General features: G+C 38.3%; 1 protein-coding gene across 1 annotated transcript in view; it reads left to right on the forward strand.

Moving 5' to 3' along the window:
- Positions 1 to 15999, forward strand: part of CCDC192 (coiled-coil domain containing 192) — a 234085-nt gene that overhangs the window by 31970 nt on the left and 186116 nt on the right. The window contains exon 3 of the mRNA XM_030818403.1: positions 3896 to 4003. Within this exon, the coding sequence (XP_030674263.1) occupies positions 3896 to 4003 (108 nt within the window). The remainder of the gene's footprint in view (positions 1 to 3895; positions 4004 to 15999) is intronic.

Genomic DNA, 15999 nt, shown 5'->3' on the forward strand with positions numbered 1-15999 from the left:
CAGCTGGGGAAAGGCTTGAATCTGCATGAGAAAATGAGTAGGTTGCAGAAGCATAAGGAAGAATAGGGTGATAGGTGCCTGTCAAGCAGAAGGAGAGAGGAATGGACAGCAGTAATGAAAAGATATCAAACAGGATATTTGTAAAATGTGTTTATCTGGCAGGAAGTTACTGTACCACTGAGCAGGGGCTGCTGTTGGAATGCTGACATATAAGAAGCCTCAGATTTTAGAGACACTGAATTCTCCAAAACTGACCTATGTCAAAATGCTCTTCCACAAAGGTGAAATTTGCCATAACCACACTTTTATTTAAAAATCTTGCTCTTAAATAAATGCACATGCACATATTTAATACATTAACTGTTCTTAATTACAAATTTGACTGAATTTCCCACTGCTGTTTGATCACTTGCTGTTACAAAAGTGTCCTCATGGGTATTTTCTTTTACTTAGGTTTTAAAATAATTTTTAAAGCTAGAGAGTCTTTGGTATTAAGCTAGAGAGTCTTAATACCAAATTATTCTGTTTAAAGGAATTGGGATAATGGAATTATTAACATTTATTGAGCACTTCATCTGTCAAAGCATTTACCTGCTTTACCTCATTCAATTCTTACAACAAACCTACCATCACTCAACCTCGTGACCACATTCTTGCCCTCATCTGCACAGTCTGGCCCCTGACCACGGCAAGCAGAGCTCCTCTGTGGCTCTGATCCCTGTCAATGTCCTAGGTCAGATGCGTGAAAAGTATTGCTCAAAGAAGTCACTGTTATAGCCTCTCAGCATGAAGGACTGCTTGTTCTGGTACAGCCACCTTCCTTGACTGCCGAGCCTTTAATCAATCAACATTTATTTATCAGGCTCCTACTTACTGTTCAGCAAAGTCCCGTCTGGCTTCTGCAGACAGGAGCCTTTCTAGATACCACACATGAAGTTGGATCAGTCAGAAACCTTGAGCCAATCCTTAAGGGTCAAAGAGTTTGTACAGCTGCCATTTTAGGACAGAGAAAGGCTTAACAGCAAGGTAGAGGATAATGAGAAGGTACTGGAATAGATTAAGAAATCAAGAAATATAAAATTAGAAAATAATATGCAAATTTCCTTTAAATTATCCAATGAGAAACCTTTGCAACGAAAATGAAGTCTACTCTTACAATGTCATATAAGATTTGTCCAGTTAGTAAACTATCAACCTCAACATACATGCATAATAATAGTCAGGTGTCTTGACTGTAATCAAAGAGTTTATTGAATTTTTAGTGTTATTTAGTATCATTTTAGATTGATCATCTTGGCTATATTAGGTATCTGTATTTAGATAATAACTTTACATTTAGGTAGACAATTTTAAGACAAAAAGTAGAAATTAACAATGAGAATTATTAATAAATTGTTGGAATTTACCATTTGGAAATCCATACACAGGTTCAATTCCCAAACACCTATATATTGGCTATATTTTCATAATTTTAATGTCATATAACAGACCGTTGATTAGTATAATTCACTTGCAACTACTTTAACCACTGAGAGCATTCATTTTCATTATTAATGCAAATTGCATGTGTCCACACGTAACTGGAAGTAAAATAAAACTAATAATGGAAGTCCTATCTTTCTCCCCTTCTGCCATTGCACCTTGCAAAACTGGGACAACAACTGAGCACATCTAACTTTTTTAGTCTTTGAAACCACATATCCACCTCCCAAACCTCTGTCTTTATGTGTTTACTTATTTTTGAAATTGTTCTTGACTTCATTTTTGTTTGCTTTTTTTCTGTTAATGGGGTTACCTCCTATTTAAAAAGTTCTTGCTTTTGTATAAGCTCTTTCCCTTAAGGGAGTGGGAGAAGCTGAAAGGCAGGTCAGAGAGCAGAGTGTGCTCACTGCAGCTGGAGTGAAGGTGTAAAAGACTGACTTTGCATTCTCCATGGTTTGCTCAGGTCTTTGCCTGTCCTAAAACACATGACAATTTCCTAAATTTGTCTGTACGAAAAGTCCTATGTTATTTAATAACAGTCCTCAGTTATGCCTGTTTCATTTGGCTTTGACTTATAATGCTTTTGTCTTATGGAAATGTTTGTTCTTCTTAGCTGGGGAAATTTTGGGTGTTTGGAGAAGGCCTGGAGATGTGGACGATCTTGCTGAGTCTACTCATACAAATTTTAAAAACTTCGTCTTGAGATCAAACATTCAACAAGAAAATTTTCCCTGGAAATAGCAGTCTAAATCAGGGATTCTCAATCTTTTAAAAATAGTTTGGGCTCGTGACAATTCCCCGTTTCTGCATATAATGTCTTACAACATGTATTCATCTCTAAGTGTAAATACACAAGAATTTTGCTTAAAGTCTTTTTTTTTGAGAATTTTTGAACTTACTGGAACCATCAGGGATCTGAGGACAATTGGTTCACTTCCTAGTATCACCATTCCAGGCTAAGATATTCCTCTCTTAATGGCAAACTTTTGAGTGAGTATGCACCTGTAGTGGCAGAACTTGACTGTGGAGCCAGGCTGTTGGTGACATAGCAGTATTTTTTTGCCCCTCATCCCATAGAATTCTGTTTAGAATTAGAGGCCAGTGGCAGAGACTCAAGGTTCAATGTATAGTATGAACAATTACAGAAACTGAATGAATGCTGTATTTTTATGCCTGGTTCCATTTACCACCAGATGGCTCTATTGTATCATCAGGAAATGCACACATGTAAAATCAGTGGTCTCATAAGCCATAGGGAAAAAAATAAAGCAGAAGTTAGACCTTTAAGGTATGTAGGAATGCAGTTCGTTCTTTATGGGGTTAATTGGAAGCAGCTGCAGCAGGAGTATTCACAAGAAAACAGGACGCACCCACAGCAAAGCTATAGGAAGGTCATCATCCTAGCATGTATAAGGTTTTCCAACTTTTCATATTTCTTTGTAGTTATTAAGTATCACAATAGCAAAAGAGTAGCTAGGAAGTGCTCTAGTCTCACAATGGCCTGTACCTAGTGTTTTCATACCAATTTTGCATACTCTTCAGCTTGTAGCTGAGATAAAGTAACTTTAGAGACATTTTGAGTCCAGGCACAGTGGCTCACACCTGCAATCCCAGCACTTTGGGAGGCTGAGGCAGGCAGATCACGAGGTCAGGATTTCAAGACTAGCCTGGCCAACATGGGGAATCCACGTCTCTACTAAAAATATAAAAATTAGCCAGGCGTGGTGGCGCATGCCTGTAATCTCCAGAGGCTGAGACAGGAGAATCACTTGAACCCAGAAGGTGGAGGTTGCAGTGAGCCAAGATCACGCCCTTGCACTTGGCCTGGGCAACAAGAGGAAAACTCTGCCTGGAAAAAAAAAAAAAAAAGAAAAAGAAAAAGAAAAATTTTGAGAGGCAGAGTCTACACATCTGCTAATTTAAGTCATATTAGCCAGGCTCTGGGGAAGAATGATCTGATTCTAAAACATGTGGTATCTTTGCTTTAATGACATATGCTAAGAAGGTAAAGATCAGAGGAAACAGGGTTTCTCTGAGTTCAGTTGACTCTGTTCCTACTGTTAGGTGAATGTTAAAAACATAGGCATTCTAGGTGACATCTTCCATCAGGAATGTGAAATTTTAATCCTAATCTTTTGAAGTAAGAATAAAAGTTTCAAAGTAATCAAATTCCAATGACAGTTATTTAATCTAACTTTCTAAAGCTGTTCATTGTCATCATTTATTTTTTACTCTTTTTACATTCTATATTTTAAGTAAAACTATTGTTAAAACATTTTGCTGTTTTATTTCCATGTTAAGAAAAGGGGAGGATTTGTGTGAGTTTATCAAGCCTATCATTGGTCCATAAGATTGTTTGAGATGCACTCAAACTATCCATGTCAAAAAGTAATACTTGATTTTTTTTTTAAAGAAAATGTCCCTGGATACTGGATGGATGGCGTTTACCTTGGCCCAACTTGAGTCCTTGGAGATTTGCCTGAAAGAAGCAGAAGAAAAGGCTAAAGCTTTATCTGAACAGGTAACACCTGTCATGGGAACTGGAAACAAATGTTCCTCAGTGTGCAGCATGGCAAGTGTAAATTTAACACACGTTTTAACCTCTGCCTCTACTGATACACACACACACACATATGCACACACGCATACAAATTGCAGTTATGCCCCCCACCCCACACACAAGCAGCATTCTATTCATTTTACACATAACAGTGCTTACTTTAGTCTATATGGACCTTTTCGACCTTTAAAACTTTTTTCATCTTTATATTTTATTTGACGTTCATTCACCACAGGCCATGAGTTAGGCAAACCTTCTTTAACTAAGTGGTTTTCCTGAATAAGCAAAGCATATTTGCATTATAAACAGATAAGCTCAAAGATAAAATAAAGCCTATTGGAGCCATGCAGAAGTAATTTTCTTTTATTTTTAGAAAGAGAGTTTTTCAAATATTGACATCCCTCTTGGGTTTTTGGAACTTACAGAAGCAAAGCAGCAGGTGATAAGTGGAGCCTGGCCTGCCCCAGGTGGCCTGGACACCTTATAGGTGCTTTGCACGTACAGCAGCTCCATGATTTCAGAGGCAGTGGCTGTGGGTATAAGTAAAGCTCAGACCAGGGCTGGAAGATTTCCCAATAAGATTATACTCTGCAAATAGTGCAACTATTGTTGCCTTTCCCCCTGGTCAGAGAGGCTTGGTCCCAGGGGACAAACTGCTTGGAGTCTGGGTCCCCCATTGCTCTCTTTTGGTGACAGACAGTGAAGGGAAAAGGATGGAGGAGGCCCTGCAATGTTAGAAATGTTTATTAATTTCTCCTGGATTGATACATTTAGATAAAAGTATATTTTAGATACATTGGAAGAAAAGAATTTTAAGGTACTTTTAATAAAGGTAGTCTCTCTGTATAGTAAAACCTAATTGCATCAGAATTTTAGCAAAAACTAAGGAGGAAAGGTGCTTGTGTTATGAGAAAAAGTATAATTAATATATAATTTAGTGATACACACACAAATGCCCTTCATTTCTTTTTCAGCTTACCAAAAAAGGTGTATCCCTTACTTTGGCATGTATTTATTGTTTACTGACTAAATGAGATTGATGCAAGCGGTCACAGGGAACTTGTGTCAATTAATAAAAATGTGTTGCCCTTTTGGAAAAGTTTCCATCTCAGCCTCAAGCCATAGCTCTAGCCTGCCAACTGTTTTTTTTTTTCTAAAATAAACAAAAACAAGCCTTGAACTGTGGCAAAATTGAGAATTACGAAGAACATAATGATAAACATAAGGTACCATTTCAAAGCAAAAAAAAAAAAAAACTAAGAATTTCAGAGTCTCCAAATTGGGAAAGATTTTTCAATGGATAACTAAAAAAGGGCACCCATGCTGGGATTAGGTTACACTAAGAAGGTATATAGGATTTTTTTTTGGTAATCAAATGGCTTTTAATGATTTCTCGTTTGAATCAGTAAGATTCAATTCACTCATAAAAGTACCCATTCCTGCACTTTGGGAGGCTGAGGCGGGTGGATCATGAGGTAAGAGATTGAGACCATCCTGGCTAACACAGCAAAAGCCCATTTCTACTAAAAATACAAAAAAATTAGCCCAACGTGGTGGCGGGCACCTGTAATCCCAGCTACTCAGGAGGCTGAGGCAGGAGAATGGCGTGAACCCAGGAGGCGGAGCTTGCAGTGAGCCGAGATTGTTCCACTGCACTCCAGCCTGGGTGACAGAGCCAGACTCTGTCTCAAAGAAAAAAAAAAAAAGAACCCATTCCTTTTGTTCTTGATGAAATATTTTTATCCAACGCAAATGTAACCACCCAGTGGGTTCACCTTGCCCGCTGCCTAGGCAGAATCGATTTATCAAGACAGGGAAATTACAATGGAGAAAGAGTAAATCACAGAGCTGCAGAGCTGGCTGTGCAGGAGACCGGGGTTTTATTATTACTCAGATCAGTCTCCCTGAGCATTCAGGGGTCAGAGTTTTTAAAGATAATTTGACGGGGAGGGGCCCGGGAAGTGGGGAGTGCTGGTTGGTCAGGTTGGAGATGGAATCATAGGGGCTCGAAGTTAGGTTTTCTTATTGTCTTCTGTTCCTGGGTGTGATGGCAGAACTGATTGGGGCAGATTACCGTCTCGGTGGTGTCAGCTGATCCATCAAGTGCAGAGTCTGCAAAATATCTGAAGCACTGATCTTAAGCTTTACAATAGTGATGTTATCCCCAGGAGCAATTTGGGGAGGTTCAGACTCTCAGAGCCACAGGCTGCATGACCCCTAAATTGTAGTTTCTAATCTTGTAGCTAATTTGGTAGTTCTGCAAGGGCAGACTGGACCCCAGGCAAGAACAGGGTCTTTTTGGGAAAGGGCTGTTATCAATTTTGTTTCAGAGTCAAGCCATGAACTGGATTCCTTCCCAAAGTTAGTTCGGCCTATGCCCAGGAATGAACAAGGACAGCTTAAGGGTTAGAAGCATAGAGTTGGTTAGGTCTTATTTCTTTCACTGTCATAATTTCCTCAGTTGTAATTTACAAAGGCGGTTTCACAAATAGCTCCTAATATTTAAGATTCTTAGCTGGATGATCTCTTTGTATAATACCAAACAATTAGATGTATTTATTTTTTCAGTAATATAGCAGATTAAATATATAAAATGGAAACTGGATTTCACTTAACTATTTTGTACCTACCATAAGTAAGGTGCTGGTTAGGTGTTTTGTGGGAAAGCCATATAAGCCAGAGCTTCTCTACCCAAGTAGCTCACAGACAATAGAAAAATTGGAAGACATGGAGAATGAAAATAAGTGTTTATATGACTCCAAGATAAACTGCACAATAGCATTAAGTTGCAGGATCTGTACGTGTTAATTGTACTAAAGGACAGTTCTTGAAGTTGCCAAATTTGCATAACCAAGTGAGTTTAATTGGAAGTTGGCCATAGTTTGAGGAAAGGGAGAGTATGATGTGTAAAAGCACATTGCAGGCATTTTCAATATTACATTTTTAATTAACTTGAGCATTTTATGAGATCTGGCTGTCTTCATTGTTACTGTTGAGAGGGGTCAATCAACACTGTTGTCAGAGGATTTAATCCTGAGATTTTTGCTTTCTCCAGTGTTTGAGTCTAGTCTTTTCCTTGAAAAGATAAAAATCTTAAGAACAGTCCTCTGTCCCCTATTTTAAAATTTAAGTCGACATTAAAAACATATGGATGAGAGGATAGGGAAAGGGGAGAAACTGAGATTTCCTAAAATGTTCTTGAGAATATTTCAGAATAGAACACCTGTCTCAAACAATCAAACATTTGTCCACTGGGTGCCACTGTCTTCCTTACCAGGCCATGCCACTAAGGGATTGCAGTAAGACTGTCTTTAGTGTTAAAGACAAGGATTACACACACACTCTCTCTCTCTCTCTCTCTCAATCTGTGTGTGTGTGTGTGTGTGTGTGTTTGAAGAAATACTTTTGCCTGCTATACACGTTAAGGCTTTTTCTAAATGTCATTAATTTGGGATTTGTCACAAAGATGTTGGGAATGCTAGCTTGCCTTTACTGGTAACCCAAATTATGGGCTGGCCCAGTGAAGTAGAATGAGGTGGAGAGTGTGGAAGAAACCACAAGAACCAAGATTTTTGCTGGAACAAAGCAGTGGAAGCTTGCAGTATTATCAAACAATGGATCCTGCCTTTGAGAAAAGGGTTAATCTCACTGTTATTCAAGACCTTATCTCTTAGCTTTGCCTCTGAAAACACACAATTAACTCAGAATGGAAAGTATAGGTGCCTAGGGTTATTACCTGCATTAATCATCTGTTGGTCCTGGGCCTCAATTTATGCAAACTGGGCATTTCTAAGGTCTCCTTCAGCAAGGTCCACTGTTACAAAGAAAAAAATTAGAAATAGCCAACAAATAAGAAGGTTGTGGTCACTTCCTCTGATGAGGTCACACAGTCAACAGAATTCTTTGTTGGGCTTCACTTTAGCTTACAATTATTCTCTATTTCTCTGCAGTCAAGTCACTGATGTCAAAATAAAAGAAATATGGGATCAGGATAACTTGCAATTAAGACTTATAATCTGGGTTAGTCAAGGCTTTGAGAAATAACTGCAGCAATTCAGCCAAAGTAGAGTGAGAAAGTGTCATTCGGCTCCAGGTTCTAACCTGGGTTATAATGATAAACCACTCAACATATTACCAAGTTTTGCTTAAGAAAATACTTTATTATATTTCCCATAGGTTAAGATCAGGTGGGAGGAAAACTAAATGCCTGGAGGTTGGGTAATAGATAAAGAAAAAGGGTGAATAAGAAAGGGAGAAAAGCTGTTAGGAATGTGAAACAAAGATGAAAAGCGTTTCTAGAGAAGCCCATTAAAAAAGAGGCTTTTTCATGTATGCTGGCTTCTATCACCAGTGAATATAAGAGGACAAGGAAAGGGACTCTGGTGGACTGCTGTTTATGACCATACACAAGCAAATAGACCATACAGCTTTTGTGCTGAGACAAAAGATAGTGTCAAGAAAACCCATACTTTTGCAGTGAAGTCTGGATCCAGATGCATGCCAACATAGAGCTTATGAGGTAACATTCCCTTTCGCAGCAGTGTTAGCCCAGAGTCTCTCCCATTTATCAATGGCTTCTGGTTCCCAGCTCCAGGTATCAGATCAGGGAGAGCCCAGGCTTTGCTCCTGCTCCACTATTTGCTAGCTTTATGGCCTTGGGCAATTCACTTTGTCTCCCCAGCTACAGTTGTCTTATCTAGGAGGGTGTAAACATGCTAGTTACATAGGGCTGTTGTGAGGCTGTTATTAAATGGGATAGGTATCTGTCCCTCTGTCCCTTTGTGCGTATTATGGCTGAATGTTTCTGTTCCCCCACCAAAAAGAAAAGAATCATATATTGAAACCTAATCCTCAATATGATAGTATGTGGTGGTGGGATCTTTGGTGGATGATAAGTTTTTGAGGGCACTGCCTCAGGAATGGGACTAGTGTCCTTATAAAAAAGGCTCAAGGGAGCTCCCTCGCCCCTTCCACCATGTGAGGACAGGGCAAGAAGTTGCCATCTGTGAACCAGGAAGCAGACCCTCATAAGACACCAGATCTGTTGGTGCCTTGATCTTGTACTGCTCAGCCTCTAGAATTTGAAGAAAGAAAGAAATTCCCATTGTTTATATGCTAGCCAGTTCATGGTATTTTGTTATAGCAGCCCAAATGAACTAAGACAGTAGGTTCTCAAAAATATCTGTTTATTTTCACTCCTACCAGTGGTCATAGCAGAACTGTGTAGTTCTCTTTATGCCTTGAGCCACATAAATTAACGAGTCCCAACCTACCACAAAAGTCTTTCTTTCTCACACACACACACTGCCCCGCTACCCAAGCTCCCTTGTCCTAATTTGGCTGGCTTTTCTACTATCCAGTTTTCTCTTCTACTCTTTCTCATCTCTTCATCTGATAAAGGGATTTTAGTTCTTTAACCTTGTCTTTCCTTTCTGCTTCATCTCTTGGAGCTTCTGTCTGTTTCTGCCCATTATTTGATTTTGTACAGACTGGGAGCTGTTTTCCTTGGCAAGCTGGGGCAGGGAGGGTGTCAGGAGGTGAATCCAGTAAGAACTATGTAGTAAGAATTCATTTCATATATCTTCTGGGTACCATACCTAGCAAAATATAGTTACATATGAGAAAACTTTTTAAAGTTCATGGAAAAATAGAATTAAACAATAAGAATAAAAAATATAAATTTTAGTTTTCAACATAAGCTTCATCAAGTTCAAGACACTTTTGAAGTGATGATACCAGTCCTCTAGTCCACCTTGAAGAACTGAGGGTCCTGGGGATTTAACCATTTCAATACAGTGTTTTTTTACATCATTAACTAAAGAAAAATGAGTGCCCTTTAAAGGTTTTTTAAGACTAGGAAACAAAAATAAGACAGAAGCCGCCAAATCAGTACTGTAAGGAAGATGCCTAATGATTTCCCATGGAAACCCTTGCAAAGTTGCCCATTTTGATGAGAGGTCTGGGTTAGCATCTGGTACTGAAGCGAGATGAGGTAAGTTTCAAAACTTTGCATTTATAACAAGTTCCCATCTCGCTTCAGTACCACATGCTAACCCAGACCTTCAGGCCGAGGTTCTTTTTCACCCTTGTCCTGTGTTCTCCTGCTGCATGGCTAACAAGGTGCAACCCCATCTCTACTAAAAAATACAAAAAATTCGCCAGGCGTGGTGGCAGGCTGAGATCACAGCACTGCACTCCAGCCTGGGTGACAAAGCGAGACTCCATCTCAAAAAAAAAGAAAAGATTTAGGAAGAATGACAAAATAATATTGCTTCAAGAGCCCCGTGTTATAGTTTGCAGAGATAATCTCAGCAAGACAGAAAACCAAGTCTCAAGTTAGCAGAAGATGGCAAGAGCTGAACTCTAAGATACCCCTCCTTGTTGGAGTCATATGATGAGACTCCTGGAATGTAAGAGATAGGGATAAATTACCTGTAATCTATATTTGAAGAAAGAAAATATTATGTGTATGTTGTCCGAATGAACAAGAAAGTTAAAGGAAATTCAAGAGGACGCAAAAACGCAAAAGAAACATTCCATTCTGAAAAAGACTTGTATCTATTCTGACTGGCTCCCCAACATCCTGCTCCCCTTCAGGCCCATTCTGGCTTACTGCAAGAACCTAATTTGGGGCATTTGTGGCTTTGCATGCTGTTCAAAGTCAAGATCAAGCCAAGTTTAGTTTCTTTGTCGTTTTTTCTGTTTGTTTGTTTTTGTTGGCCAGCACTCATTTGTTCATTTAACAATTGTTTATTGAGGATTCACTATATGCTAGGTACTATGTCTAGAAGTGGGAACACAGCAGTAAAAAAGATTGATAAGATCCCTGACTCATGGAGCTGACATTCTACTGGAGGACACAGACAGCAGACAAATAAACATTGAAAATACATGGAGCTTCAGATGGTGTTAAATACTTTGCTGGGCCACACTAAAGGGTATCTGTGGGACTACACTTAACCTTAAATCCCACTGGGAAGTCTGGTTCCTGAGAATAACCTTGTGGGCCTTTGTCCTTGAGAAGCTGGTGACTGTAGCTCTATGTGCATGTGTATGTGCATGTGTGTGTGTGTTGGAGTGTGTGTGTTATTCCTGTTGTTTTTGATATTAAACAATAAAACCTAAGGCCAAATTATTGCTCTAGGTTAGATCAAGGTTCTTGGGGCTCAGGTTTTCTCTTCAAGATGGCATTTTCAAAAAAACGGGAGGATTTTAACAGTTTACTTTCTCTTGAGAGTTTTAACTATTTTGCTAATATTTACCCTAAATTCTTCAGGTATATTTATGTGTATTGTTATAAAGCTTGCACTAGAAACAAACAACGCCCCACAAAAAAATCTAATAAGTTATGTTTAATCCTAATCAACAAGAAATTATGAATCATTTTATGCCTAAGGCCCTAACAAAACTCCCATTATTTCTCTCTTAGTACATCTTAGTGTCCAGTCTATCTTTTCTTTATGTTTAGGAATAGAAGGAACAAAGATACCAGCAAATTTTTGATACTGAATTAGTGTATTGAGTGGCTAAAAGTAATCTGATGCATACTGAGATTGTCCAAAAAATGCTGTTTTTTTTTTCATTGTTTATATGCAACAGTGGATCTTTTGATGTCAAGTTTATTTGAAATAAACAATGTGCCCTTGGTAGGAGTATTCATTTCTGCAAATGCTCAGAAATTATGCTTGACATGCCAATCTGAAATCATGAGTTTTGTGAATGAGTTTTTGTTTTCAGAACTATTTTGAAGTGTACTTTAATGCCATAAAATCACAAGCAGTCTGTTTGACCCAAAATGAGTTCCATATCAACATGAAACCTAGTTATCAGGAACTTCATTAAACAATTTGGCTAGCCAGAGTTCTGATTGATTTTACAGCAGACAAGTTCCCTCCTTATTAAAAAAAAAAAACAAAATCCAACAACTTCTCATTTAAGCAGATGTTCATCTTCATCTTATTACTGGGTTGTTGGCATAAATTGGTAGCCTCAGAGAATGCAAGGAAAAAAATAGAAGCTGGTGAAGAGATGGTGTTGTTTTGAATAGAGTCAAACACAATGACAAATCGGCTTCTGTAGTATATTTTTGTTGCAGGCGGGATGTGTGGATTGTTGGCCTGTTACATAACTAAAGACTTCCTTTTGCTTATAAATGTCAAGATCAAACAGAGGTCAGTTTTAAATAGCTGACCGGTGCTAATAAATGAGACTTTCTTGTCTTGGAAAAAGCAAAAAGCCTCATGCCTTAAGAGTCATGGCTCTGCTGTTAGGAGGAGGTGTCTTTGTGTATGGGCTTAACTTGTATTTTGTTGTTGAGATTTTCTTTGAGATGGTAAACGAACTTTCCCTTTGCTTATTGTCTACAAATAAATTAGTAAGTTAGGTATATTCTTTTGTTCAATTATTCATTCAATAAATATTTATTGAGTTTATACTATGAGCTAGGCATTCTGTTTGGTACTTCTGTTAATTTTAGCTATGTATTTCTCCAAACAGTCCCGGAAAATTGTACATGCCATTTTGCAAATGATGAAAGCTCTTTTGTGGGCTTGCAGGCCTCTTGTCTGCTCCTTCTATAGACTCTCCTTGGTGATCTGACTTTAGGATACACAATCTGCTGAAAAGCCTTAAGTCCTCACTATTAGTCCAGGTCTTCCCTGACTTCAGACCTAATTATGTATACTGAACAGCTCCACCAAGGTTCTCACAGACAACTCAAGCTCTCCATCTCCATCTCCAAAATTCAACTTACCTGCTTCTTGCCCCAAACCTGTTCCTTCTCCCACATTCCCTAGGCCAGTGATCAGTGCCACCAGGCACCCTGTGCTGCTTTGATTCTTTCCTTTTCCTCATGCCTCATATGCAATCAATTGCTGAGTACTACAGGTGATGATTCCCAAATCACTCTTGAATCCATCTTTTTTTCTCTGTCTCCACTATCATCATTTTTGTCCAGACCACCTTCTGCAGTGCCTCTCCTGACTTTACCTTCATTATGGCCCCTGTTTAATGACTCCTCAACACTACACCAGAATGAAGGTTCTATAACAAAGATCTCATATTTCTCAACTTTAAATCTTAAATTATCCTGATTTCACTGTCAGGGTCAAATCTATCCTCTCCTCTAACAGATCTCACAATGCCATTTATGATCCGCCACCTGCTTGTTTCTCCAGCTTTACCTTACACCACTCCCTGTACACTACTATTACACCACTTTCGGTTCTTTAAAGGTATCATATCCTCTCTCACCTTTCTAATCTAGAAAAAACAAAGGCCTCATTTCTTAGAGTCAAATTATCATTAATACACTCCTTTCCCTCTGCTTCTGCCTAGAATTTCTCTGCTAACTTTCTCCACTTCCTCTTATCCCCTTCCTCATTATCCGAAGAACCCCAAGAGACTTCTTTTCAGATCCTCAGTTAGATGCCATTCTTTCCAAAATGCATTTCTTCTTCCTTCAAGTTTGGGTTAGATGTCCTTACGTACTTTCATAATCTCTCTCCCACCTCCCACTGATAATAATTGCTTGTCCGTGTCTCCCACTATACCATATAACACATGGAAGAAGCTCAGACAGTAACTCCTCTGAGGTCCTAAGTCAAATTAGAATTCATTACTTGTCCCTTTTCTGTCAAAGCCCATGTTTTTTCCGTTATTCACTTGGAGTTGACCCCTATGCAAGGAGGGCCATTGAAGGAGGCACATTCAGATCTGTGCTCAAGAGAGAAAACAATGAGGGACTGAGAAGGACAGATTTGAGAGACCAAGCCAGGCATATCAATGTGTAGGCTCTTATAAAAATCCAGTCTGGAAATGATAAAGGCCTAAATTATTGGTGGAGAGAGGACAGAGACAAGATATATTTATGAGTTGGGTTTGGTGATTAATTAAATGTAGAAGTTGAAGGCAAAGTAGGATTCAAGACTGATCCCAAGTTTCAGGTGACTATGTAACCTGTGGTTACCCAACTATCTTATGTTAGAATCATTAGATGTTAAAAATGATTCATTTCTTATGGACAACTCCATGCAGACTCAATTTACCACTTATGCTATAGATTCTTCATCCAAGTTTTGGATGATTTTAATTTCCTTTTTTAGATCTTCTGAATCTTGCAATCCTTGGATATTATGTCAGATCCTTTAACTCAGGGGTGTCTAATCTTTTGGCTTCTCTTGGCCACATTGGAAGAAGAAGAATTGTCTTGGGGCACACATAAAATACACTAACACTAAGGATAGCTGATGAGCTAAAAAAGAAAATTCACAAAAAACCTCATACCGTTTTAAGAAAGTTTACCAATGTGTATTGGGCCACATTCAATGCCATCCTGGGCTGCATGTGGCCCATAGGCTGCAGGTTGGACAGCTTGTTTTAAGCCATTTCCTGGAAATAGGTTTTCTTCTATTTTTCAGTCCCTGGAGCTTCAGGGAGAAAATTTTGGAAGACCATGTGTTTTGTGTATGAAGATCTCATTTATTAGCCTCAGAAAGTGTTTAATGTTGAAATCTGGAGTTATACCAATGCAAATCTCTTGAGGTTATTGAATGAGTGTATAGTGACATGCAGCAGTCTAGTACAGAGGTCTTCAAAATTTTGTCCAGGAGGTCCCTTGGAGGTTGCTAACACTCTTAAATGATCTTTAAAGTTAAAAGATTTGGATAATAGTTAAAATTATTTGGATAATAATACTAATAGGTTATTATTCTTTTCTACTATCATTCTTTTATGGGTAGAGGAGAGTTTTCCAGACTCTACATGACAGAATGTATGCAGAAGCAGATATGAAAGTCCCAATGTCCTTTATTAAACCAGACATTAAGGAAATATGCAAAATGTAAAACAATACCACTTTTTTACTGTTTCCTTTTTGTTTAGTTTTGAAAGAGTTATTTTTAATTAAAATATATTTTTGTGTTAGCATATACTGAGTTTATTTTTAAACAAATTAATAAAAGCACTTTTAAATTTCTAAGTTTTACTTTCTGATACAATAAATATCAGTAGATATAGCCCATATAAACAAAAGCTTTTAAAGTCCCCAGTAATTTTTAGAGGTGTAAAAACGTCCTGAGAATCAAAAGTTTACAAACTGCTGATTTATGACTCTGTAGAGTGTAATTCAAGGAGCACAGCCTGTTTGGGAATATGAATCATGTTGGAAACCACCATTACATAAAATAGATAGTAAATTAACATAATTTTATTAATAGACAAAATAATAAATGCTAAACAGACCTCCAAAGAGGGGAGCCTCATCAGTGGCTGGTAACTGTAACAGTTGGTCACTCCATCACTGAACAGAAAATGTCCTTCAATTAGTAGGAGGATATCAATGAAATGAACATGTTCCTTATTCATATTTCCACAAGACTGTGAATGAAAAAGGAATTGTCCATATTATGGAGACTCTTCATTTTCTTCCTGATCCCCAGTATTTGTGCGTCTAAGCTCCCTGAGCCTGTTTTGTTTTTCCCTGCTCACTGAAATTCTTCCTCCACTGCCTGTCGTCAGCTTCTTAAGCCTATTTTCACAACATGCCCTATGTTAACCCATCCCACTCACTAATGCCCTATGATGACACTGCATTTCTGATTCTGATGGGATGATTTTAAATTTATAGCACACACAGGCAGGTAAATGCCGTTTTCAGAATTGTTTAAGGGAGGAAAGGGTAAGGGCTTCTCTCTGGTTTTGCCTAAGATCTAGAGCAGTCTTTGTGTCAATGGTCTGAGTCTGATCTGCTCAGTCAAGGTAAAATACCTCTAGGGAGTGTTCTTTAACATGGTGGACAGCAGAGAGGCATTTGTTGAGAATGACTGATTACACGGAGTATAATATGCAGGCAAATATAGAAAAACAGTTCTAGAGAAGATATATAATGGGTTATGAAATCAATCAATCAAATTCAATTTCCTCTCTAAGGAACTGGTAAACAAAACAAAACAAAAACC

This window comes from Nomascus leucogenys, chromosome 2, assembly GCF_006542625.1.
Source record: "Nomascus leucogenys isolate Asia chromosome 2, Asia_NLE_v1, whole genome shotgun sequence".
NCBI classification, from domain to species: Eukaryota; Metazoa; Chordata; class Mammalia; order Primates; family Hylobatidae; genus Nomascus; species Nomascus leucogenys.